Here is a 20,738-nt window from a genome sequence, read left to right as displayed (position 1 = left end):
CTAATTTCACAATTATATGGAATATTATCCCCTTTGTATTCGTGATGACATCGAATTTAACAATTAACTGGAATATTATCACCTGTGCATTCGTGATGACATCTAAGTTAACAATTAACCAGAACATTTTCCCCTGCGTATTAGTGATGACATCCAAATTGATATTTCACCAGAATATTATATCCTGTGTATTCGTGATGACATCTAATTAAACAATTAACCGGAATATTATTCCCTGTGCATTAGTGATGACATCTATTGTAACAATTAAACAGAATATTATACACTATGTATTAGAGGTGACATTCAATTAAACAATTAACCAGAATATTATACCCTGTGTATTAGTGATCATATCGAATGTAACAATTAACAATAATATTACCGCTGCGTATTAGTGATGAAATCTAATTTAACAGTTAACCGGAATATTATACAATGTGTCTTCGTGATGAAATCTAATTTAACAGTTAACCAGAATTTTATACACTGTGTATTAGTGATGACATCTAATTTAACAGTTAACAAGATTATACCCTATGTATTATTGATCATATCTAATGTAACAATTACCCAGAATATTATTGCGTGTTTTGGTGATGACATCTAATTTGACATTTCACCAGAATATTGTATCCTGTGTATTCATGATGACATCTAGTTTTAAAAATAATCGGACTATTATCCCCTGTGTATTAGTGATGACATCTAATTTGACATTTAACCAGAATATTGTATCCTGTGTATTAGTGATGACATCTAATTTGTCTTCTGGCAGAATATTGTATCCTGTGTATTAGTGATGACATCTAATTTAATAAATAATCGGAATATTATCCCCTGTGTGTTAGTGATGACATCTAATTTAACAATGGACCCTAATTGTGTCGCTGGATGGTTTCCATCTTCTACTAATAAAGAAGTCCTTTCAATGTGATATCACATAGTGTCAGCGGGAACATCAGCCCCGGCACTAACAGGGTTCAGCAGCTCCAGAGAGAAGGAGAGATAGATCAGAATATGAGATCAATAGATTGGAATGTTACAACAATGGGTCAGAATCTGACAACAATAGATTGGAATGTTAAAACAATGGGTCAGAATCTTAGAACACTAGATTGGAAAGTTACAACAATGGATTAGAATCTGAGAACATTAGATTGGAATGTTGCAACAGTGGGTCAGAATCTGAGAACAGTCGATTGGAATGTTGCAACAATGGGTCAGAATCTGAGAACAATAGATTGGAATGTTACAACAATGGGTCAGAATCTGAAAACACTAGATTGGAATTTTACAACAATGGATCAGAATCTCAGAACGATAGATTGGAATGTTGCAACAATGGGTCGGAATCTGAGAACAATACATTGGAATGTTAGAACAATTGGCAGGAGATCTATCTGGGAGTTTGACTTTCTTTCTGCAAATTATGATTGGCTGCCGTTAAACAGTCGAATCTATTACGCACTGAGGATTATTCAATACATTTACTATCCCTCCTGGCTATTATTTGTGTCCCTGGTAAGTCTCCCTATCTATCTATTAATTCCATAAACCATGTTTAACAATATTATTGTTCTGGCCATTTACTCTTCCCTTCTTGCTGTTTTTGTTATTCCTGGAAAGTCTCTATCTCCAGATATTTGCTCTGTAAACCATTGCTACTTGTATTAGACGCTTTGTCATTTACTCTCTCATCTGTGCTGCTGTTGCTGTCCCTGGTAATTCTCTATTTGCCGCTATGAGGTATGTAAAAGCTTGTCTCACTGAAATAATGTTCTTGCAATTTTAATTTTGGGAGGTGTGGAGCTAGTATCATCGGTCTTCATCAGCAATTCCATCCCCTACCCATGTACCACTTACTCGTCACTGGTCAATGTCTCAGGCTGAAGCAGACAGTTCACAATGTCTGTATTCTATTTAAACCTGAGCTGAGTTCATCTCCATAATCTCTCCATTACCAACCCTTCCTACTACCACCTCTATAATATCACCCATCTCCACCTTTGCCTGAGCCCATCTGCTGCATAAACCCTCATCAGTGCCTTTGTTAAATGCACACTTGACTATTCCAATTCCATCCTGCTCACCTTCCCAGTTATAAACCTCCATAATACACAGCCCATCCAGAACTCTGCTGCCTGTATCCTAACTCATACCAAATCCCGATCACCCATCACCCCTGTGCTCAAATATCTACATTGGCTCCTCGTCTGGCAGCGCCTTAATTTTAATATTCTCATTCTCGTGTTTGAATTCCTTCTTGGTCTCACCCAACCAATTAGTCCCATTCCGCTATCCATTCCCACATTGCTGCAAATCATTTGACTGGAAGTCTTTTCTTCAATTCCCCTTTAAAAGTAACTGTTCGAAAAGGCAGGTTTGAAAATTAGGGGTCGCACTTTTAGGACAGAGATGAGGAGATTTTTATTTTCTCTCTCAGAGTGTTGTATGACTTTGGAACACTCTGCTCTGAAAGTAGTGGAGACAGGGTCATTGAATAACTTTAAGACGGAGGTAGATAGATTATTGTCAGGTAAGGGAATCAAAGGTTATCGGGTAGATGGGAGTGTAGAATTTGAAACGCAAATGGATCAGCCATGATCTTATTAAATGGTGGGTCAGGCTCGATGGGCTTAATGGCCTACTTATGCTGCTAATTCATATGATACTGTGATCTTTCTCTCTGTATCTACCTCTAGCCATGATATCCAGCTCTACAGCGCCACTGGACCTAACACCATGGAAGCTTGGATCCATATAATGGTACGAGCTGAGCTGCTGGTCACTTCCAGTGCTCTATTCTGGACAGGGCTCTAGCCACGGTTCACCAAGCATGTGCTGGTAGCGTGAGGAGGGGTTGACGTGACGTCAATCAGCCATTCCAGCAACTTTGATGAACGTCTTTGAAACTTGGTCTGTGCATGTCACTGACCGCCTGTGTTCGTAACTCTCAGCTGAACATACATTCAACAGCACTAGGAACCCCCTGTAGTGTCATTTAAAAGGACCAGGCATCCAACTTACAGGTGAGGGTTTTTTGACTTACTTCTGCTACTGTAATGTTAGTGGAGGTGCTGTGGATGGATTTCTGGTGGTTGTGTTGTGAGCTGCTGCAGACATTCAGGGAGCACAGAGGATTTGGTGACCCAACTCTGGACGAGGTATGGAGAATGTAGTTACATGTCTCTGGGTCTGTAACATGTGGAGCAGAGGCTGCAGAGAGGGGATGCTCTGGAAAGAGTGAGGAGGAGGGGGCTCTTCCCTACCCACTCCGGGTTTTCCATGAGCACTTTTCCTACCTAAACCTTACCCAGGGGCAGTGTGTGAGGGGACTGTAATTCAATAAGGAGGCGGTCACAGAGCTGTGTCACCTCCTGTAACACGAACTGGAGCCTTACACCAAGGTGAGGACGGATCTGTCAGTGGCCGTTAAGGTCACAGTATCATTGAACGTCTATGTATCTGGATCTTTCCAGGCATGAGCATGAGACATATCCCATATGGAGACATAGAAAGTGATGGAGTCGTAGTCATTTATGGCACTGAAGGAAGCCATTCTTCCCATCATGTCCATGCTGGCTCTCCATGGAACAATCCAGTCAGTCCCACTCCCTCACTCAATCTCTGTAGCAAATTAATTTCCTTCAAGTGCTCACCAGCTTGATTTTGAAATCATTGAGTGTTTCGACTTCCACCACACTTGTGCGCAGTGCGTTCCAGGTCCCGCTGCTTAAAAAAAAAGTTTTTTCTCATATTCCACCTGCATCTCTTGTACATCACCTTCAATCCGTTCTCCCAATCCTTTTTCCATCAGTTAATAGGAACAGTCTTTCCTTGTCTAAATTATCTAAACCTGGTCATAATCTTGTAACCTAACCTTGTATCTAAAATCCTCCATCCCTGGAACCATTGTGTTAAATCTCCTCTGCGCCATTTTAAGGACCTTCACAATCTTTCTGAAGTTTGATGACCAGAATTGGACACAATAGTCCAGCTGATACCTATCCAGAAATGTCTAAATGTTCATCATAACTTCTCTGCTTTTGAACTCAATACCTCTGTTTATGAAATCCAAGATAATATATGTTTTACTAACCCCTCTCTCAATATGTCCAGCCACCTATAAAGATGGATACACATGCACCCACAGGTCTCTCCGTTCCTGCACACTGTTTGCAACTGTACTATTAAATCTATATTGCCATCCTACCCTTTCTCTCAAAATGCAACACCTCACACTTGTCTCACACTTCCATCTGCCACTTATCTGTCCATTCTACTCACCTATTTATGTCCTGTCGCAGGTGGTTCCGAACATCCTCACTTTTTGCCACAGCTCCAAATTTGGTACCAGAGACGGATTTTGAACTTCTACTCTGTATTCCAAGATCCAGGTCATTTACACACAGCAAAATAAAACAGCGGCCTTAGCACTGATCCCGGGGGAACATCCAGTGTTTTACATCTTCCAATCTCAAAAACAGCCATTTGCTATGACACGCTGTTTCCTGTACATAAGCCGTTTTTAATCCAATTGGACACCGACCCTCCCATTCCATCAGACTCAATGTTGGTAATTAACCTTTTATATGGTATTTTATCAAACACTTTCTTCAAACCATAATAGACAACGTCCATCACATTCCCTTCATCAAACTTCTCTGTTACATCATCAAAAAATTCAATTATTATTTATATAACCTTTCCCACCACCGAGTTTAAACTAACTGACCAGTAGTTACTCGGCCTGTGTGTTGTCCATTGCTAATCCTGGGAAGTGAGGGTGACCATCTATGTCACCATTTTCTCCCTCAGCAGGGCGAAGCAGGATGAGAGATCCTGTGGCTTTGTCAGGATAGCGGGATTCCTGATGGTGTAGGTGGCTCTGCGGGGGCCCCATGTCAACGGGGAGAGGTACAGGAACTGAAAGAACTCTCACTCCATTAATGTACAGTTGGTGTGTGAGCATGCCCAGTACATCATGCTGGTGAATGTCCACTATCCTGGCAGCAGCCACCAGACCTTCATTCTGAAGCAGTGGCGGGCAACACATACTACTTCTCCAGGGACACCCAGGTACGAACATAACCGCGGAAGAGGGACAATCAATCAGAGAGGATGGACCCCCGACAGCCCGCAGCGTGGACCTGTGAGTTGCCATCTTGGCCAGGCCCAGGAGCAGACCAACATGGAGATCCTCCTCCCGGCCCATGCCCCGCCACACCGGATGCCCAAAGATCAGGGTCGTGGGACTGAAGTGCAGCCAAATCCTGAGGAGCAGCCCCTTCAAATACTCAAGGAGGGGCTGCAACCTCGCACACTCCATATAGACGTGGAACACAGACTCATCCAGGCTGCAGAAAATACAGGCTGCCTGGGAGTCTGTGAAACTACTTAAATGTCTATTGCATGGGACTGCCCTGTGCAAAACCCTCCACCCAAGGTCCCCGATGTAAAGGGTGAGGATTCCCGCATATAACGACCTCCATCGGGGATTTCCCTCGCCGCCAGATGGCAACGCAAGCCACCAGGGTATGTCCGGCCGGCTGACGAGGGCGAGGAAGTGAAGAGTGTGCAGGGCCAGCTCGTAAAGGAAACCTCTCCTAGCCGATTGGAATGGCACGCAGGGAATTTTCCGGAGGTGGCTCGAGTTGTGCAGGACTGGCTCACGAGGAGGGTTTTGAGGACTGAGTAGTTCCGGCAGAGCGGGGGTCAGCTCAGCTTGGAGCGCTCCGCGCTCCCTGGCCCTTTCATCACCGGCAGTGAGGAGCGTCCCGGGGGCTTCGGCTACTCCTCCACCCGGCGGTCTGTCTCCGGGGTCGACCGCGGGGACAGCTGAGGTGCTCTCCTCCACCTTCAGGGGTGTGCCCTGACTGGAGGCGACCATGTTCCAGACTCTGAATAGATCCTGCTAAAAGATAGGCAACTCCCTCAGAGAGGCACGGCTAACGACTCCACCGGGAGCTGCGTATCGTTTTGAAGGCAGTGACACTGGTGGAAAAAATGCATCACTAGCGCACACTATCTGGGAGAACGTTCGAAGTACAGGTATCTCTGCAGGGTCTGAAGGCAGAGAGTCGCAGCCTGGGTGTGGATGCACACCAGCGACTGGCTTCCCTCCTCGATCGGGAGACTTAGGACTGCGGCAGAAACTGAGAGTTTCCTCTTGCCCCAGAAGAAATTGATCAGTTGATATTGGTGGCAAATGCAGGGGGCGGGGCAAAAGTGACCAACCAGTACCACAGCATGGAGGCCCCCAGTTGGTTTATGACCAGGGCTCAGCCCCTGCAGGAATGCACTCAGAGCAGTCCTGTCCAGTGCCCCAGCCGAGTGGTTACTTTTTACTCCAACTCCTGCCAGTTTGCCGGCCAGGCTTCCTCAGCGGGGCTAAGGTGGACTCCCAGATAGAAGAGGTGCGTGGTGCTCCACGCAAAAGGCATCAACTCCTCCCGCAGGGAGTCCACCCTCCACTGACCCACCAGGAGACCAGAACATTTCTCCCAATTGATTCTCCCAATTGGAGCTCAAGAGAGCGGACACTTCATCAAAGAAACACGCTTGCAATGCGCGGGGCCTGGGCGCGTACATGTTCACAAAGTGAAGCAGCAAGCTACCCAGGCGAACGGCGAGGTGGAGCAAGCGGCCCGGCACTAGTTCACTGAACCTCAAAATCTCCGTCTGAAACGTCGGGGCCAACAAGATAGCCACCGCACTAGAAATAGTGGCTTCGTCTCCCGGAATGGTGTGGGTTACCTGCAGAAAGCTCACCTCATATCTCCCTTTCCTGAGGACATAGATATTGTGCAATCTGCGGTGAGATCCCCTACTGCCTTTGATGTTGGCTATGGTTATCTTCAAGTCAAAGGTACGTAAATACCCGTCACCAACACGGCACTCTGATGAGGTTGCGGAAGTGCACCTGGCCCTCCATTCGCCCAGCAACCCATTGAGGAACCCATTAAACCGGCGCCTCTCAACCACTTTCACAGCCATGCCTTTGCCCGCTTTCTTAAGGGCGTCACAGAAGGACTGGATGATCAGCGCCGGATTCGACCAGCAGCCGAGGGCCAGCTGAGCTTTATTGCGGCAACCCCTGCAACTGCAAGGAAATCCCGGAGTTCCGCCATGGGGATGAGAGGAGACTCGGTGGGAACTCCACCATCTCACTGGCGATGGAATAAAGGTCGTCCTCCGTGCCCCCACATCCTCCTCCGGGACGTCACCGCCAGCGGCCGACACACCCACCACAACGTTGTGGGGCGGACGTCCCGGCCGCGCCAGCTGGTCCCGCCTCCGTCGCGATCCCACCCTCCAGGAGTGATGGCAGAGGAGTCCTCTCTGGGTTCGAGAACCGGTGGGCGCCAGCGGCTCAATACCCACATCCAGCTCCGTTCCCAGGCCATTGAGCGGTCCAAGGGAGCTGGATGTTCCGCACTCCAGAAATCCCGCTGCAGCCCAGACCGGAGGTGGAGAGAGGAGGCCATCTCCCGCTCCGCCAGCGCCCACAGGTCCAGCAGATGGGGCAGCATTTTCAGTTATAACCAGGTCGTGTGTCTTCTGGTTGGGAGTGGATTTTGGCTTGGAGGGCTGACCCTTTGGGGCCTCGCCCTCCCCTCCACTCAGGGCACCCGTCCCAGTGGTAGAATGGGAGGCTTCTCCTGGTGCGTCCCCAGGCTCCACCACCACAAGCAGGGCCCCACTTACTCCTGCAGGAGGGGCCTCATGTACATGAGCCCTCCCTTCCCCTCCATTCTGAGGGGTAGGGAGCTCCTGCCCAGGCTTTGCAGCCTTGATCATGGTGGTGGCAGGGGAAACCTGGGGACCTGAAGCAGGAGGCAGCTCCCCTCCAACAGATGGGCCCTTCCCAGTTGGGTGCAGAGGCTCAGCGACCTCTATGCCATCAGAGGCCTCCGCCTCCGCAGTCTCTTTTTTTTTATGTCACCCTTGGCCTAAGCCCAGCCCTGGGGCAACTGGGCTCCCCGAGATCGGGCCTTGGGCTGAACTCAGGCTCGGGTTGTAACAATGTGTCCAGGGGCCGCGTCTCTTGATGTTTATTTTTCCTCTGCGTCTTCCTTCCACCTGGACGGGAGCTCCCCACCCCGCCGGAGGCTGCAAATATCACAGCCTCCGAACCGACTGGACGGTATCTGGTGGAGGTGTGGAGGGGGGTGGGAGGAGGTGCAGCGGCGCCATCCTGGACTGTCGAGCTGGAGTTGGCAGCCGGGAAGTTGGGGCAGTTCTTCCGAGCATGCCCCATCCACTTGCAGGCAAGGCACCATGCCCCCTCCAAGGTCCTGAAGACGCGGTGGCCGTGGCCTGGAACTCTGCATTGAAATGGCCCTCTGTAACCTCCTGCCGCGCCAGCTGCAGAGATAACTGGCGGCGGAAGGAGTACACATGCCGAGGTTGTTCTCCCGAAAACTGTGCGGGAATGGGGTTAGCCCCGTCTTTACTTCCCCCAGATGGTGCAGGTGGGAATGGAGGAGCTCTCCAGAAATGAAGGGCAGGGTGTCCACTGGCAGTAAGGTCTAGACCAGGGTGAGCCCCTTGTTCAGGGCCAGGGACATCGCACGCTCGGTCTTCAGGAATAACACTGCCTTCCCATACATTTTAGAGGCTGCAACCCACCTCTCCAAAACAATTGCAGCATTTCCTCATGGTTTCACTCCACACTGCCGTCTCCTTTCTCCACCCTGCATTAACCTCTCTCCTGTGACTGCATTATCCTCTGTCCACACTGCATTCTCCTCTCTCCAGTTACTCCAGTCTCCTTTCTCCACTCTGCTGTTGTAGCAGCACAGGTGCAGCTGCTCCCCCAGATCGCAGGCAGGAAGTGCTCCAAATTGCCCAGCCAATCCCGTGCTGCACCTGTCCTGGGAGTGTTTGATGGGGGACAGTGTAGAAGGAGCTTGACTCTATACCTTCCCCACACTGTACCTGTCCTGAGAGTGTTTGATGGGGACAGCGTAGATGGAGCTTTACTCTGTATCTAATCCCCGTGCTGCACCTGTCCTGGGAGTGTTTGATGGGGACAGTGTCGTGGGAGCTTGACTCTATGTCTTCCCCACACTGCACCTGTCCTGCTAGCAGATTAAACTAATATGATCGATATTCTGCATGTGTGGCATTCCTGAACATTAACCTCTGTGACAGTGTTTGTGCTGTTCTGTCCTTATATTATACAACTCTTTCAATTGCTGTCTGTCGCTGCAGTCTGTGTTCGTCAAGTAGATGCCTCATTGGTTATTGCTGAGTGTTGCTATTGAACTATGGGAGCAGTCACTGCTTGTTGCGATAATGACCTCGCTCAACTGACCTTATCCACCCACTCAATCCCACTTCCCAGCCAGTGACTGTGGCTGAACCAGCTTGTTCACAACCTAGGCTTCCCAGAGAACTCTGAGCCGAGCTGCCAGCTCCATCAGCCAGACCACTTTCTTCCACCTCCATTTCCTTTCCTGTCTCTGTTACTGCCTTAGCTCATCTGCTGCTGAATCCGTCATCCATTCCTTTGTTAGCTCCAGATGCAACTATTCCAACCCTCTCATCACTTACATCCTAGCGTGTCCCCTCATAAACTTCAGCCCATCTAAAATTCTGCTGCCTGTATTAATTCACACCAAATCCCATTTATCCATCATGCCTGCACTTGCTGTTCTACATTGCCTACTGGTTTGGTCAATATGTCCTCCTGAAGTCTCTGACTATCCACCTCACAGTTTACATTTCCCAGCTCCACATCATCTGCAAACGTTGAAATCATGCCATTTATATATACGACTGTGCCATTAATATGTGACAAAAGGAGGAGTGATCCTAATACTGATCACTGAGGAACACTACTGTATACTCCCATCCAATCTGAACAACAACTGTTCACAACTTATCTCTGCTTTCTGTTTCTTAGGCAGTGTCATAACCACACTATCACTGCCCCTTTAATCCATGGGCTGTAATTTTCCTAACAAGTCCATAAGATGGCACTTGATCAGCTGACATTTGAAAGTCCATATAAATAACATCAGCCATGCTGCCTTCAACAAGCCGTTCCATGACGTCATTGAAGAACTCGATCAAGTTTGTTAGACATGGCTGACATTAACATGTCCAGTATGTTTGTCATTTGTGAACTATTGTTTTTTAAGAGTTTATTCATTTCTCTTGTTTTAAACAAGGGTGTCACATTGGGGAATCTGTAGTCATCTGTCACCACCGCTATATCCTAGGAGGATTGAAAGATTCTGGCCATTCTCTCTGCCAGTTCCACCATGCTTTACATCAGAAACCCTCATACATCCCACCTGGAAAGCGTAAATGTTATTTATTATCGTGGCACATAAAGTGTTGGATTGAAAGGAGTTAACTAAACCTGTTTGTTCGGTAACTGCAATTAATGTCAGTCTCCATGGACCCTAATTGTGTCACTGGAGGGTTTCCCTCTACTATTAATGAGGGGCTCCTTCAAAATGTGTTATCCCATAGTGTCAGCGGGAGCTTCATCCCTGGCACTAACGGATCCGTGGTTCTAGAGAGAGGGAGGGGATAGATCAGAATCTGAGAAAAGTAGATTGGAATGTTACAACAATGGACAGGAGTTTATCTTCTTGGTTTTACAGTCTTACTGCAGATGGTGATTGGATACCATTAGATTGGCGGATCTACGCTGCATTGAAGATGATTCAATGCATTTACTATCCCATTCTCGCTATTGTTGGTGTCCCTGGTAAGTTTTGCTCTACCTTTTAATTCAATATACCATGTTCAACTGCATTACTGATCTTATCTTTTACTCTGTCCACCTTGATACTGTTGTCATTCCTGGCAAATGTCTGTCTCCAGATATTAGCTCTAAATACCATTGCTAAATACCATTGTTAGCACCGCAGCCTCACAGCTCCAGCGACCCGGGTTCGATTCCGGATACTGCCTGTGTGGAGTTTGCAAGTTCTCCCTGTGTCTGCGTGGGTTTTCTCCGGGTGCTCCGGTTTCCTCCCACAAGCCAAAAGACTTGCAGGTTGATAGGTAAATTGGCCATTATAAATTGCCACTAGTATAGGTAGGTGGTCGGGAAATATAGGGACAGGTGGGGATGTTTGGTAGGAATATGGGATTAGTGTAGGATTAGTATAAATGGGTGGTTGATGTTCGGCACAGACTCGGTGGGCCGAAGGGCCTGTTTCAGTGCTGTATCTCTAATCTAATCTAACTGTATTACTATTGTTTAAATTTACTGTTGCATCATTGCTGCTGTTGTCACACTGCTAAGTCACTCTATTCAGCTATTACATGTGTAAACCACAATTCAATGCATTATTGCCCTAGTTATTTATGTATTTGGGAGATTGAAGCCATTGTTTTCAGTATCCAACAGAAACTCTGTTCTCTATCCAACGAATCTGCCAATACATGAGGCTGAAACAGAGTATTCACTTCCTCGCTGATTGCTTTGACCCTGAGCTGAGTTCCAATACTTTAGTTTAGAGGTACAGCAGTGAAACAGGCCCTTCGGCCCACCGAGTCTGTGCCGACCATCAACCACCCATTTATACTAATCCTACACTAATCCCATATTCCTACCACATCCCCACCTGTCCCTATATTTCCCTACCACCTACCTATACTCATGACAATTTATAATGGCCAATTTACCTACCAACCTGCATGTCCTTTGGCTTGTGGGAGGAAACCAGAGCACCCGGAGAAAATCCACGCAGACACAGGGAGAACTTGCAAACTCCACACAGGCAGTACCCAGATTTGGACCCGGGTCGCTTGAGCTGTGAGGCTGCGGTGCTAACCACTGCATCACTGTGCCGCCTGTATCCTGTCCATCCCCAATCCAGTCTACGACCATTTTCTGGACATTTTTCCGGCGGTTCGGCACAGTGCTACCCCAGTGGCTATAGAAAGTTCTATTTGTTCATCGATGTGGGCATCGCTGGATAGGCCAGGATTTATTGTCCATCCCTAACTGTCGTTGAGAAGGTAGAGATGATCTGTTTTCTTGAACTTTTTTACCCAGCGACAGTGAAGGAATGGCAATATAGTTCCAAGTCAGGATGGTGCGCTGCTTGGAGGGGAACTTGCTGGTGGTGGTGTCCCCATGCATCTGCTCCCTTTGCCCTTCTAGCTGGTAGAGGTTCCGGGTTTGGAAGGTGCTGTTGAAGGAGGCTTGGTGAGTTGCTGCAGTTCATCTTTTATACTGTACACACTGCTATCATTTTGCTCCAATGCTGGAGTCATAGATCTACGACATAGAAGGAGGCCATTATGCATGCTGTCTCTGTGCAGAGCAATCCAGTCAATCCCACTCCCTGCACAATCCCCATAGCCCTGAAAGTACATTTCCTTCAAGTACCCATTCAGTTTCCTTTTGAAATCACTGATTTGTCTCCACTTACAACTGCCTTATGGCAGTGAATTCGAGGTCATACGACCCACTGCATAAAAAAAACTTCTTCTTCACATTCCCTCTGCATCTCTGGCCCAACACCTTCCATCTGTGTCCCCTGGTCCTTGTACCATTTGTTAATGGGAACAGTTTCTCCTTGTTTACTTTATCTAAGCCTGTCATAATTTTGTACACCTCCATCAAATTTCCTCTCAATCTCCGTTGCACCAGTGAGAAGCACACAATATTTTCCAAAATAACATTGTAACTAAAAGCCCCCAACCCTGGAATATTTCTGTCAAATCTCCTCTGCACCGTCTCAATGACTCTCACATCATTCCTAAAGGGTGGTGATGAGAACTGGGCACAGAACTTGAATTGGGGCCTAACCAGAGCTCTATATCGTTGCATTATAAAACTTCCCTACTTTTGTATTCTGTTTCTCTATTTATGAAGCCCAATCTATCAGGCGCAGATTCACACAAACACACCCAGACACACACACACACACACACACACACACACACGCAGAAATCATACCCCTGGCATTGAGACAGACACACACAGAGCCCAGGACGAGGGTCAGATACACACACACACCTCCACACATACACACACACACATACACACACACAAACACAAACAAACACACGCAGACATACACACACGCACACACATACACACATAGAGGTCACGCCAGGAACCTGAGTCAGATACACCCACACTCGAGCACACACAGACAGTCACACTCGGACACACATACAGATCACAACCGAGGCACTGAGCCAGTCACACACACACACACACAAACACACAGATCACACGTCAGGCACTGAGCTAGACACACACAGACACACACATACACGCACAGATCACAAAGCGTCCCCTGAGCCTCTCTCACACGCACACACACAGATCACACGTCAGGCACTGAGCTAGACAGACACACAAACACACACGAACACAGATCACACCACGAACATTGAATCAGTCAAATTTACACACATACACGTATACACGCACACAAACTGCGGTACAGGCATTCAGGCACTCACTCACACACACACACACTCTCTACAACACAGGCATTCGGACACACACACACACATACACACACACAGACACACGCACACACTATAATCCAGGCATGCAGGCTCACACACACACACTCACACACACACACGCACACCATAGCCCAGGCCCTGAGATATATATACACACACATTACAACACAATTACTGAGACACACACAGACACAAACACCGACAACACAACACACACACGCAGCCACTTACACACACACAAAAACACACAAACACACACAAACACACGCGCACACACACACAGATTGACACACACACAGATTAACACACACACAGACGCAGACACACAGCACAACCCAGGCTGTTTGGGTGGAATGACTAAATGAATCACTCGACATCCAGATCCAATTCAACCATCAAAGAGTTTATTACTTTTCACCGGTGGGGAACAGGCCTCTGGACAGTCCAGGTACCTCTCCACCGAACAGACGAAATTCCATAGTTTAAGGACAGTTACTCAGCCCATTTCGGCTGGATATTGTCCAATTGATTCCGGGTCTTATAATCACATGGATGTGTGATCAGCGCATGTTCTACCCCTTATTCTGAGGGTCTCATCATCTTGTGACTATGTGATCAATTCCCGTCGTACCCCTTATCTCTTTCGGTGATGAAATAACAGATGTAGAATTTTAAGCTTGTTTAGAACAATATGACCCTGTATCTGTGTGTGCCCAGGTCCTCTTCATATCTAACTACTGTCTGGGTTTCTCTATGAGTATGTTTAACTGCCTTGTTGTATATATTATTTCTAATCCTGTTTAGAACAATGTGACCCTGTATCTGTGTGTGCCCAGGACCTCTTCTTATCTAACTACTGTCTGGGTTTTTCTATGAGTATGTTTGACTGCCTTGTTGTATACATTATTTCTAATCTAGTTTCTATTGAAACAGCTAATTAATCTATTCCTTACTACAATTTACTATGTGTCACACATTACTATGGCAAGCTACAATCTGCTGTTTCAGACAAATACCTTCTTCAGCCATTTTGTAGCCATACCTGTCATTTTGTTCATTTAACTGTTGCTTCTGCCACGGCTGGCCCTCACACAGGCCCTGATACAAACCCACATCCAGACACACACACACACACACACAGACCCTGATACAATCCCATACACTGACACACACAGATCCTGATAAAAAACCCACACGCACATACACACACAGACCCTGATACAAACCCACACACAGACACACACACAGACCCTGATACAAACCCACACACAGGCACACACAAAGACACTGATACAAACGCACACATACACACACACACAGAGAACCTGATACAAACCCACATACATACATACACACAGGTCCTGATACAAACACACACACACACACACAGGCCCTGATGCTAAACCACACACAGACACACACAAAGACCCTGATACAAACCCACGCACAGGCACACACTGGGAATGATACAAACGCACACATACACACACACACAGAACCTTATGCAAAACCACATACATACACACACACACAGGCCCTGATACAAACACACACACACACACACACAGGCCCTGATACAAACACACACACACACAGGCCCTGATACAAACCCACCCACACACACACACACACACACACAGACCCTGATACAAACCCACATACAGACACACACACAGACCTTTGTACAAACCCACACAGACACACACACAGATCCTGATACAAACCCACACACAGGCAAACGCAGAGACACTGATACAAACGCACACATACACACACACACACACAGAGAACCTGATACAAACCCACATACATACACACACACAGGACCTGATAAAAACCCACATACAGACACACACACAGGCCCTGATACAAACCCACATATGTGCACACACAGATCCTGATACAAAGCGCATACAGACACACACACACACAGAACCTGATACAAACCCACACACAGACACACACACGCACATACACACACAGACCCTGATACAAACCCACACACAGACACACACTCAGACCCTGATACAAACCCACACACAGGCACACACAAAGACACTGATACAAACGCACACATACACACACACACAGAGAACCTGATACAAACCCACATACATACATACACACAGGTCCTGATACAAACACACGCACACACACACAGGCCCTGATGCTAAACCACACACAGACACACACAAAGACCCTGATACAAACCCACGCACAGGCACACACTGGGAATGATACAAACGCACACATACACACACACACAGAACCTTATGCAAAACCACATACATACACACACACACAGGCCCTGATACAAACACACACACACACACAGGCCCTGATACAAACCCACACACACACACACACACACGCACAGACCCTGATGCAAACCCACATACAGACACACACACAGACCTTTGTACAAACCCACACAGACACACACACAGATCCTGATACAAACCCACACACAGGCAAACACAGAGACACTGATACAAACGCACACATACACACACACACACACACACAGAACCTGATACAAACCCACATACATACACACACACAGGACCTGATAAAAACCCACATACAGACACACACACAGGCCCTGATACAAACCCACATATGTGCACACACAGATCCTGATACAAAGCGCATACAGACACACACACACACACAGAACCTGATACAAACCCACACACAGACACACACACACACACACACACACACACACACACACACAAAGACCCTGATACAAACCCACACACAGGCACACACTGGGAATGGTACAAACGCACACATACACACACACACACACACAGAACCTTATACAAAACCACATACATACACACACACACAGGCCCTTATACAAACACACACACACACACACACACACACACACACACACAGACCATGATACAAACCCACATACAGACACAGACACAGACCTTTGTACAAACCCACACACAGACACACACAAAGACCCTGATACAAACCCACACACAGGCAAACACACAGACACTGATACAAACGCACACATACACACACACGCACAGAACCTGATACACACCCACATACATACACACACACAGGCCCTGATACAAAGACACACACACACACACACACACACACACACGCGCACACACACACACAGAGGCCCTGATGCAAAGCCACACACAGGCACACACACAGATCCTGATACAAACCCACTACAGATACACACAAAGACCCTGATCCAAATCCACAAACAGACACACACAGGCCCTGAAGCAAACCCACACACAGACACACACAGGCCCTGACGCAAAACCACACGCAGACACACACACAGGCCCTGATATAAACCCACACACAGACACACACACAGAAACTGATACAAACCCCCACTCACAGGCCTTGATACAAACCCACACAGAGACATACACACAGGCCCTCACACAAACCCACACAGAGACACAGACCCTGATGCAAACCCACAAACAGACACACACACCGCCCCTGATACAAACATACACACACACACACACACAGACTCACACACACACACTCAGACCCTGATTCAAACCCACATGCAGACACACACGAAGACCCTGATACAAGCACACACACACACACACACACACAGAGGCCCTGAAGCAAACACACACACACACAGACGCTGATACCAACCCACATACAGAGACACACACAGGCCCTGATACAAACTCACACACAGACGCACACACAAACACACACACACACACACAAACACACACACACACACACACACACCCCACACACACACACATAGATCCTGATACAAACCCACATATTGAGAGACACAGACCGAATACAAACACACACAGGCCCGATACAAACCCACACCCAGCCGCACACTCAGACCCTGATACAAACCCACATACAGACATACACACAGACCCTGATACAAACCCACATACAGACCCACACAGGCCTTGATACAAACATACACACACACACACACCCTGATATAAACCCACATACAGACACCCACACAGACCCTGATACAAACACACCCACACACTACAATCCAGGCATAAAGGGACACACACACACACACACACACACACACACACACACACACACACACACACACAGATACACGAATATACAAAACACAACACAGACCTGGAAGCACACGCACAAACACATACACACATGCACATATGCACACACACATACAGGCTACAATCAGGGCATGCAGGCTCACACACAGACACAACATAGCCGAGGCCCTGAGATATATATACACACACATTCCAGCACAATTAATCAGACACACACACAAGCTGACACACTCCGACACACACACAGATCACAATCCAGGCACATGGCGAGACAAACATACACACATACACACACACTACAATCCAGGCATGCAGACACGCACACACACATTCACACACACACACACACACATACCATAGCCGAAGCACTAAGATATATACCCACACACACATTACAACAAAATCACACAAACACACACACGCAGACACACAGCACAACCCAGGCCCTGATCCAACCCACACACAGAAACACAGGCATGCACAAGCACACACACATACACACACACACACACACACACACACACACACAGGCGTGCACACACACTGATACACGCAGATACAAAGCACATCTCAGGCCTGAAACACATGCACACACACACATACTCACATGCACCTATGCCAACACACATACACAGACTACAAACTAGACATCCAGGCACAAACACACTCTCACGGATGTCACCCAAGGCAGTGAGACAGACACACATACACCCACGCACACTGCAATAAGGGAATTCATATACAAACACACACACACATACACACCCACACTACAATCCAGGCATGCAGGCACACACTCACAGGCACACGCACAGACACACAGCACCAACCATCACAGAGACATGGACACAGACACAAACACACACATACACGCACACACACACACACACAGAGCAATATAGGCATGGGTGACTAAACCTAGAGGGCATAGATTTAAGGTGAAAGGGAAGAAGTTTAAAGGTGATGATAGGTGTAAATATTTCACACAAAGAATAGTGAGTAGCTGGAATGAACTGCCTGAGGAGGTGGTGGAGGCAGGAACAGTCGCGACATTTAAGAGACATCTGGACAGGTACTTGAATGAGCAAGGCATAGAGGGATATGGAATCAATGCAAGCAAATGCGATTTCGTATAGATAGGCATTATGGCCGGCATGAACGTGGTCGGCCGAAGGGCCTGTTTCTCTGCTGTACGACTCTATGACTCTCTCTCTCACACACACTCACACTCTCTCTCACACGGTCGCAAACACACACAGACACACAAACACACACACTCCCTCAGTCACACACATTTTCAAACTGGCACAGACATACACACTCTCCCTCACACACACACACAATCTCACCCACACACTCACACACACACACACACACACACACACACGTTCATGCATACACACACACACTGTCTCTATCTCTCTCTCACACACACACACTTTCTCTAGGACACATACAAGCTTCCTCTTACACACACACACTCTCACATGTACGCACACACACTCTCCCTCAGACACACACACACGCACACACACACACTGCACTTCGGATGCACTCGGGCAAACACACGCACACATACATACACTCACAAAGAACAAAGAACAGTACAGCACAGGAACAGACCATTCGGCCCTCCAAGCCTGCGCCGATCTTGATGCCTGCCTAAACTAAAACCTTCTGCACTTCCGGGGACCGTATCGCTCTATTCCCATCCTATCCATAAAACAACGCAGGTCTGAAACACACTAAAACACAACAACACAGAAACACACACACACACACACCCCGACACCGGTCATCCCAGAGGCACTGAGCCAGGCACAGACACACAAACACACAGATGCACCTACACGCACATACAAACACAAAGCACAACTCGGTCCCAGTGAGAAACAAACATACACCAACAAACACACACACACACCAACAAACACACACACACAGACACTCACACACGCACACTCACACTGCAATACAGGCATGGGTGACTAAAACTAGAGGGCATAGATTTAAGGTGCGAGGGAGGAGGTTTAAAGGTGATTAAAGGGGTAGATATTTCGCACAAAGAACAGTGGGTATCTGGAATGAACTGCCTGAGAAGGTGGTGCAGGCAGGAACAGTAGCGACATTTAAGAGGCATCTTGATAGGTAATTGACTGAGCAAGGCATAGAGGGAAATAGAATTAATGCAGGCAGATGGGATTAGATACGATAGGCATTATGGTGGGCATGGACGTGGTGGGCCGAAGGGCCTGTTTACATGCTGTATGACTCTATGACTCTCTCTCACACACACACTCACGCTCTCTCTCTCTCATACGCATGCGTGCATACACACAGACACACACACACACTGCCTCAGTCACACACATGCTCACTCTGGCACCGGCACACACACTCTCTCTCACACACGCACAATCTCACTCACACACACACACACACTCTCACGCATACACGCACTCTCTCTGTCAGACACACACTCTCTCTCTCTCTCACTATCTCTCTCTCACACACACACACACATACACACACACACAAACATATACACACACTCTCACACACACGTACAGGCTTTCTCTCATAGGCACACACACACACACATCCTGTCACACACACACAATCTCTCATTCACACACACTCTCTCTCACACACACACACACACACACACACACACACACACACACACACGCTCACTCACACAGACACAGACGCACACTCTCTTACACACACACACACAAACTCTCTATTTCACACACACACGGTCTCTATCTCTCTCACGCACTTTCTCGCTCTCTCATACACACACACACACGCGCGCTCTTATACACACACACAAACTATCTCTCACGCACTCGCTTTCACACACATATACACACACTCTCTCTGTCACACACAAACACCCCCACATACTATTTTGCAGACACACTCTCTCTCTCTTTCATACATATACGCACTGTCTCTCACACGCACACGCTCTCTCTCACACACACACGCTATCTCTGACACACACACTCTCTCTCATACACATAAACACACACGCTCTGGCCCTCTCTCACACACACACACGCTTTCTCTCTCTCTTTCACACACGCACACACACTCTCTCTCTCATACACACATGCTTTCTCTCTCTCACACACATACATGCTCTCTGTCTCTCTCTCACACACACACATGCTCTGTCTCTATCTCTCACAC

The 20,738-nt window shown here is 47.4% G+C and overlaps 1 protein-coding gene across 1 annotated transcript in view; it reads left to right on the top strand.

Annotated features, from left to right (window-relative positions):
- Nucleotides 1-1,302: 1,302 nt before the first annotated feature.
- LOC137361809 (probable G-protein coupled receptor 139) overlaps nucleotides 1,303-20,738 on the top strand; it is a gene marked incomplete at its 3' end in the record, with an annotated part of 66,569 nt that continues 47,133 nt past the window's right edge. Inside the window, exons 1-2 of the mRNA XM_068026420.1 lie at nucleotides 1,303-1,348; nucleotides 10,553-10,729. Of these exons, the coding sequence (XP_067882521.1) occupies nucleotides 1,303-1,348; nucleotides 10,553-10,729 (223 nt within the window). The remainder of the gene's footprint in view (nucleotides 1,349-10,552; nucleotides 10,730-20,738) is intronic.

Source organism: Heterodontus francisci, unplaced genomic scaffold (assembly GCF_036365525.1).
Source record: "Heterodontus francisci isolate sHetFra1 unplaced genomic scaffold, sHetFra1.hap1 HAP1_SCAFFOLD_113, whole genome shotgun sequence".
NCBI classification, from domain to species: Eukaryota; Metazoa; Chordata; class Chondrichthyes; order Heterodontiformes; family Heterodontidae; genus Heterodontus; species Heterodontus francisci.
The sequence above is the reverse complement of the archived record's forward strand: the minus strand, read 5'-3'. Positions and strand labels throughout refer to the sequence as shown.